We start from the raw sequence: 8873 nt of genomic DNA, 5'->3' as shown, positions 1-8873 counted from the left end.
ACAAAAGAAATGATTATACAGAGTTTAAGTGAGTATAACACCCCTTTACATTTAATATCATTAATAACATTTGTATTGGAAAACAATTTCTTTGCAGTTAAAGGCGAGTACTTTCGACAAAAGGATGGAATATCCATGGGCTCGGTGGTCGGCCCAAAGCTGGCAGAGATTGTTATGAAAAATATAGATAAAACGTTGCTGAACTTAGGTGGAATAGTTTTTCTGGCACGGTATGTCGATGATATATTTATTATTTATAATAGTAAAATAACATCACCAGAAAAAATCTTAAAAGAAGCTAATGAAATTAATGAACATATTAAGTTCACCTATGAGTGTGAAAAATTAGATAGTCTAAATTATTTGGATATCACAATAACCAGGTTTAAAGATCATTTGGAGTATAGTAGGTATGAAAAACCTTGTAACACAAATAAAGTTATAAATTTTAGATCGTATTGTCCAATTAATCAAAAAAGAAATATTTATTTAATGGAAGTAAAAAAGATATTTTCTAGAACAACCAGAAGTGAAAAAAGAATAGAAGAACTCAAAAAAATAAATAAGAAGTACTTGTTGAACAATTATCCGAAAAGATTGCTGAGGAACTGGTATGATGAATATTCAAAAAGAAGATTTCAAGTAAAGCAACAAAAAGAAAGTAAAAAGTATGTTTCTTTTCCATATATCCAAGGTATTTTCGAAAAATATAAAAAAACTTTTTGTGAAAATTTAATACAATTGGCTCCATTCCAAAACAAAAATAGATTATCTGAATTAATTAAAACTGAATCTTACAGAAAAAAAGATTTTTTAGAAGAAGAAAAAGTAGTTTATAGGCTTCAATGTACGTGTGGAGTACCGTATTATTACGTAGGAGAAACGAAGCGGAAAATTAAGGTGCGGATGTCGGAACATTTGGCTGCAATACGAAATAAAATTAATACATTCCCGGTTGTTTTGCATTGTCACGTAAATAATTGTCAATTGGATATTAATAATGTAAAAATAATACATAAGGAAAAAAAATATAGTTCAGAGAAAATTTAAAGAACATTTTGCAATAATTATGGAAAGTAATGTTATGAATTTGAATAATGGAGTGATGCCAGCGGAATGCTGGGAAGAGTTAGTGTTATTTAAGGATTGTAAACGCGATGGTACTAGTGAGAAAGATGTGTCTTTCGTGGATGTTTAAGTGTCTTCTGTTGTATCTTCTACTGAGAAAGATGTGTCGTTTGCAGATTTCGTTCCTGTTGTGCATTCTGGTTGTAAGAAACTCTACTGAAGAGGCCTTAGCATGCGAAATGCATTTGGGGTGAAGTATATTCATTAAAATAAAAGTATTTTTCTTTATGTTAACCTGTTTACCTCTTTCTCAATTTTTATACCAGTTTACATACTCGGGATTTATTAAGCCTCCAAAAGTCAGAAACGACTAGTGAATAGTGCAATACGGTAAAAAATATACATACTTAATTCTTAGTTTTTAGTGTATACTAATGTAAATGTAATATTGTATGTGTTTAATGTGTATGTGAACTATTTTACGAAAAATATATTACAATATCATTAAACAAATTTTAACTGTCATATATTTCGTACGCTCTACACACCCGAATAACTGAAATTATTATTATATTTGTATACAAAAAAGTGTCTTATCATTTTTTGTTTATATTTCGTGGAATAAATTTTAAAATTTTTCGGAGATACTTTATAATAAATTGAACAGTAAACACTTCAAAGGCACAATAATTTATTGTGTGAAAAAAACAACACAAAGATTAATTACTTTTAGTTGCAATCAAGCTCATAAATCTTAAAATTAATAATAATAAATCTAAGATCAAATACTTTCATGAAGTAAAACATATGAATAGATATTAAACGGTATGCAATCCAATTCTATTTCTCAAATTTAAACAGAAATTTCATTCTTTCAAATCAATTGGATGTAACTCTTTGTTTCAATTAAAAAAAATTTTGCAGATGCCTTAAAGATTTCATTAAAAAACCGCTTTTATCTTCACGAAAAATAGCATTTCTCGTGCGACGATTCCTCATTTTGTTATTTAATCGAACTATTGTCGAAGGCTAACAGATTTCTGTTTAACTATTTCAATTGCCATTTTCTTGGTTTCTTCCCTTGCAGAGACAAGTACGGTGATTATGTCTCCACGAAGGAACACCTTGCCAATTCGTTCTTAGGTCTTTCGCTCTTTCCCTTGCACAGACAAGTATGCTGATTATGCCTCCACGAAGGGACACCTTGACAATTCCTCTTATAACCTTTGCTTAAATTCCTCTGATAACCTTCGATAACATTTTAATGACATCTCCACGAATGCATTAAAAATTATCCTTCGCTCTGTTTTTATTAAGCATTAATAATTCGGCCGAAAGTATAGAGCAAATTATACGATGGCGCCTGCCGATGAAAGTTGCACACCAGATATTTGGACCAAATAATTTTGTAATGTGCCTTCTTATTATTGTACGAACGATAGTTCACTAATATTAAAAAAACTATAACTTTTTTCTTTTTTTTTTTAGCTAAACGGAATGTAACGATGATCTACATTCCGCCATTTTACTTTTTTCTTTTTAAGCAGGAGCAGATGATAGATGGAAATCTGCGGAAAAAATCCACAAAAACATCGAAACATGTGGTAGTTTCCTGCAAATAATAAAAATGTTTCGTAAATAAAATATGAAGATAAATCAACAGCAGGTTCAAATTACAATGTTTGTTTAAAAATAATATTACGAAAGTAATATATTACTAAATGTTACGAAGGTAAAGTAACCCGAATGTATAGAATCATTGTGAATACGGGAGAGAAAACGAGTCTTAAAATATGAAAATAATATTGAAATTGAAATTCAGCGAGAAACGAGAATGAATTCATAAGTGTAAATCAAAGAAAATTAGAAAATATTTTCTTACTTTATCATTATCATCCGATTGACTTTTGTATGCAAATCTATCATCATTATTCCTTTTGTTATCCAATCGAATTAATTTTTTCATCTGTTTATTTCTTCCTGTCATTTCTTTGTTTTTATTCTTTAATATAAAAATAATTTAAGAATTTACCTTTATGTAATTTTATATCGTAATGCCTACACCTATTCAAACACATTCATTATAAAAAAATGTACCAGGCTAATAAGTTTATGTAGAAATATATCTCTGAATTTCTATATAAAATTTACAGGAAGTTAGAAAGTAGTATTATTGTGTAAACAGTGAGGTAATGCAGTACAATCACTATGTAAATGAATGTCAAATCGGATTTTTTCCATTATAAATAAATCAAACAATCAAAAATATAATACACTGAATATTAATAGAAAAGTCTGCGTGCCTTTTACGGATTGTCTGTTTTTTAAGTGTATTCGGATACAGGCGTAGACTACGACTTTTATTAATTACACCGAATATCGGTAATTATAATTCCAACAAATTTATATATAAAAAATTATACACAAGTTTCGTGTATCATTTCAATAGAATTCGAATTTACTTCTCGATGTCTGAGTTCTACATTTATACACTATGTGTTTACGTCACATACTCAAATAATGCGGAGAAAGCTTAAGTTTGAAAATAGAAACAAATTGTATAGAAAATTGTAAACTTGTAAAAATTGTAAAGCGGTAAACTCTTCATAAAAATCCAGACAATGGTCGAGACGTGATGGGTGACCCACTTCTATTTTTTTACCTTCATATATCGAAATTAAATGCCCTTACCGTGAAAATTTCGGTTTGTAATGTTTACCTATCCAGAGACATTAAAGGAATTAGAAGTGAATAAACACATACACATATTTCGATTTTTTACTTTTTCTGTTTGAAGGTGTCACAACCATTCCAAAAACCTCCAAGGTCATATAATATAACAGCCGGAACAATTCATTCAATTGTATTAAAATTATTTGAAATTTATCGACATATACTTTGAAGGATGATAAATTAATTTTCAATTAAATTTGATACGAGAAGTGTCCAACAGAATGAATCATTTCGTCAATGTTAAGGTTGTGTTTGTTGCAATTATATTATTCGTTGGTTTACTCCTAATTAATCATGTTTACTAGTGAATATTTATATAATGTTATTGAAATTGTTACTTAAACAAGAACAAAAATCATCATCGAAGTGTTTTTGATGACATAAATGGAATCTTTGTAGAAATGAATGATCTATTTTTGAATTGTTTCGAATATAATAAACTACGACATACAACACACGTGAAAAAGTGCAAATGGATAACTAATATTAAGTTCTATAATTTAAATAAATTTGAACAGAATGAGTTTAACATTAAAAGACTTCTTAATAATTTTTAACAAATTATTTTATAATTTTTTATAATCTTTTTATAACTTCACCTTCAACCAACTCCTCCACTTCTTCCTTTTCTTCATATATTATTTTTTTTTACCAATGAATGCTTCTCTAAAAATAAAAACTCTTTTTTCAATGGTCTTATTTCACATCGAGTACTTTCCAGAAACCAGAAATCATCTTCCTCTTCATCATCGGAACCCTGTAAAAAGTGAAAAGTTCTCATTCCTGATAGAATAATCTTACAGTAGTCGAAATGTTCTTTTATTACTCGGAAAAAATCATTTATTAAGTAATAGAGAATTTGTAGTCATTACAAACAACACTTTTCATAAGATTGTACATTTCTCGTGTTGTGTTTTTTAGTTGTAAATCTTTAAATTATAAGAGTTATTAAATTATTTTCATTGAATTGTAACTTACAGAAGAAGACAATTCTGTTTCTCCCGAAAAATCACTATTTATATCAGATGTTAATTGGATGATACTATTCACTATATTTATAAAAGCATCTTCCTCACCAACAGCATCATCACATGTGGGGTGTTCACTATGAGAATCCATTTTATAATCAGAACCTAGAGAATAAAAGTAAAGGCAATAAATACAGCAATTCGTAAAAGTTTTTTCGTGTTAATTTAATAATTATATAAGAATTTGAAAGAGAAAAATGTAGGAAATGACGAACGGTTTACACCAAATAAACAGATGAAATTCTCATTGTCGAAACATATTTTGTAAATTTTATCCATTGAAAATCCACAGCAATAATACTAAGAATTTAGCAAAAGTCAATTTATTTCTGTTATAAAGAATAAATATTACATTGTGATTTGACATTATTAATTGTGTGGAAAGTGTAAATTGTTACAATCGTAAAATCAATAATTGATATGCAGTTTTACTGAAGAGTTATTCCCGGAGAAATAAATGACTAAATGTTTATTAATAAAATTCAATATTGAGATATTGGTTAAGGTCGGAAAATGAAATAAATTGTTATTTATTTGAAGAAAATACGTTTAATGCAAAAATTGTCTCAAGCAGAAAATGAATGCAAAGTTAATATCGTTAATGGCACTAAGAATAGGCCAATATTCGCCATTCTTATAATTCTATAACATTCTATTGGGAATTCCAGACATCTGGTCGAAAATTACTTTTAATTTTATGTTTCTATATATATTTTCGACACGTTAGTAAACAGTTAATATAATTATACAATAAAAATGTACTTTAACTTACTCATTAATTAATTTTATTTTATTGCACCGAACAAACGCTTCGACAATGGCCGAAAATATATTGTTACTATCTATTGTTTAAGCAACAATTGGAAACGTGCTTACGTCACGCTAATCACCAGTGGCGTGCCGTCATTAGAAGCGTTGGAAGCGCCGCTTCCCTCGTATTCTCTAAAAAATAAATAAATATTAATTTTAATTATATGAAAATAATCGCACAATATTTTATTATAACCGCATTATGTATCTTATTACAAATTTCTATACTACACGTGAAAAAAAATGCTATTGTATATTAGAATATTAGTGGCAGAGTAGAATCTCCTGTATTTTCAGATTACGAAAAGCCAGATTTGCGCATGCGCTTTACAGAGCACCAACCTCACCCGGTTTAGCCGGTAGAAGCCTACAACCTTGAGTGAAAGCTGCACACATATAAAGACTCCAATTCTATCAAGGACCGGTTCTGGGCTGTTCGCCGCCTGCTTACTAGATATTTCGATTACGTGAATAACGAGTAGATTTATAACTTAACCCAACCGATAAGAATTTATTAGTATGTTATTACGATAATTCCGTATAGTTGACAGGAGTTAAAAAATCAATTAAAATATTTGATACATTTATTCCGCTCTCCGATTTTATATTACTCGCGGATTTCGATGTTAAACCGGTGATATTACGAATTCGTACATCCCGTCTTTAAGGGAATGTAGAAAAAACGTGTACAATTCTTGTATAATGTTAAAAAATTAACCGTTACTTCGACAGCGTCATTTAGAACTAAATTTAATGAATGAGAAAGATGCACCAGTACCTGGTGCATCTCTCCCATTCATTANAAATTCTCTAATTAGTCTGGAAACGGGGGACCTAATTCTTGCATTCTGTGAAAACGGTTAAGATTGGCTATAATGTAATTATCTTAATCTTCACTATCGTTACTTTTTGCCCATCGAAGCGGGTCCTTGCAGCTATATTCTAGATTACTTAGAAAAACAGTCTTTTATATATATGAAAAGCTATATTACATACAAATGTACTGTACGAACAAATAAAAACCCAGCGAAGTGGATCCTTGCAGCTACTCTATATATAAAAATGGACGTGTATGTCCCTATATTTCACTTTTCCGCCAAAACTACACATCGCACATGAATGGTGTTTGTATGTGGTGGTAGCCCCAAATCTCCATTCGTGCACCAGGGGGGTTGCGTCTCGATAGCTATAAGGGTGCGGGAGATATGGGGCTGAAAGTGGTTGAAAGTGGTTTTCTATTTCGAATGTTATGTTCGTATTTGTTCGAACAAATTCGAACAATATTCGAATTAAATTCTAACATAACATTCGAATATTGGTTCGATTATAGAACAATTGTAAACGTTCCAGCAACGTTGAAAATACAGTAGAGCGTCGTTTTTCCGAAGGTCGGTTATCCGAAAGAGTTCCAGTCGACAAATTTAAATTTTCGCCAGTTCTGTGGCGCTATTATATTTGGCTGTCTTCGGCTACTCAAATGTTTTACGTTTTTGATATTAAATTAACATCTGAAGTATAATTTTTTATTGTTTTTATATTTTTCAATATATTTATTTTGTTTGTACAAAATAAAAAAATAATTTTTAACGATACAATAATCAAGAGAAACGAAACACCTTTTTTGCCGAGAAATAAATATAATTTTAAAAAACAAACGTTTTCAGCCTAGTTAAAAAGAAGATTTCAAGTAAAGAAAAAGCAGGAAATTAATAAGTATGTTTCTTTTCCATATATCAAAGGTATTTTCGAAAAATATAAAAAAACTTTTTGTGAAAATTTAATACAATTGGCTCCATTCCAAAACAAAAATAGATTATCTGAATTAATTAAAACTGAATCTTACAGAAAAAAAGATTTTTTAGAAGAAGAAAAAGTAGTTTATAGGCTTCAATGTACGTGTGGAGTACCGTATTATTACGTAGGAGAAACGAAGCGGAAAATTAAGGTGCGGATGTCGGAACATTTGGCTGCAATACGAAATAAAATTAATACATTCCCGGTTGTTTTGCATTGTCACGTAAATAATTGTCAATTGGATATTAATAATGTAAAAATAATACATAAGGAAAAAAAATATAGTTCAGAGAAAATTTAAAGAACATTTTGCAATAATTATGGAAAGTAATGTTATGAATTTGAATAATGGAGTGATGCCAGCGGAATGCTGGGAAGAGTTAGTGTTATTTAAGGATTGTAAACGCGATGGTACTAGTGAGAAAGATGTGTCTTTCGTGGATGTTTAAGTGTCTTCTGTTGTATCTTCTACTGAGAAAGATGTGTCGTTTGCAGATTTCGTTCCTGTTGTGCATTCTGGTTGTAAGAAACTCTACTGAAGAGGCCTTAGCATGCGAAATGCATTTGGGGTGAAGTATATTCATTAAAATAAAAGTATTTTTCTTTATGTTAACCTGTTTACCTCTTTCTCAATTTTTATACCAGTTTACATACTCGGGATTTATTAAGCCTCCAAAAGTCAGAAACGACTAGTGAATAGTGCAATACGGTAAAAAATATACATACTTAATTCTTAGTTTTTAGTGTATACTAATGTAAATGTAATATTGTATGTGTTTAATGTGTATGTGAACTATTTTACGAAAAATATATTACAATACCATTAAACAAATTTTAACTGTCATATATTTCGTACGCTCTACACACCCGAATAACTGAAATTATTATTATATTTGTATACAAAAAAGTGTCTTATCATTTTTTGTTTATATTTCGTGGAATAAATTTTAAAATTTTTCGGAGATACTTTATAATAAATTGAACAGTAAACACTTCAAAGGCACAATAATTTATTGTGTGAAAAAAACAACACAAAGATTAATTACTTTTAGTTGCAATCAAGCTCATAAATCTTAAAATTAATAATAATAAATTTAAGATCAAATACTTTCATGAAGTAAAACATATGAATAGATATTAAACGGTATGCAATCCAATTCTATTTCTCAAATTTAAACAGAAATTTCATTCTTTCAGATCAATTGGATGTAACTCTGTTTCAATTAAAAAAAATTTTGCAGATGCCTTAAAGATTTCATTAAAAAGACGCTTTTATCTTCACGAAAAATAGCATTTCTCGTGGCGCGATTCCTCATTTTGTTATTTAATCGAACTATTATCGAAGGCTAACAGATTTCTGTTTTACTATTTCAATTGCCATTTTCTTGGTTTCTTCCCTTGCAGAGACAAGTACGGTGATTATGCCTCCACAAAGGGACA

The 8873-nt window shown here is 29.4% G+C and overlaps 1 protein-coding gene across 1 annotated transcript; it reads left to right on the top strand.

The window, feature by feature from the left end:
• Window positions 1-6: 6 nt before the first annotated feature.
• LOC111621196 lies at window positions 7-705 on the top strand (the record flags this gene model as incomplete). Its single annotated transcript, XM_023363276.1, has 3 exons — window positions 7-28; window positions 98-230; window positions 519-705. Coding segments are annotated over exons 1-3 (339 nt in total), but the record flags the coding sequence as incomplete, so codon positions are not given.
• Between the last annotated feature and the right edge of the window lie 8168 nt (window positions 706-8873).

Source organism: Centruroides sculpturatus, unplaced genomic scaffold, assembly GCF_000671375.1.
Source record: "Centruroides sculpturatus isolate CEXI.00-Female unplaced genomic scaffold, Cexi_2.0 scaffold132, whole genome shotgun sequence".
Classification (NCBI taxonomy): domain Eukaryota; kingdom Metazoa; phylum Arthropoda; class Arachnida; order Scorpiones; family Buthidae; genus Centruroides; species Centruroides sculpturatus.
This window is presented reverse-complemented; position numbering and strand designations above follow the sequence as displayed.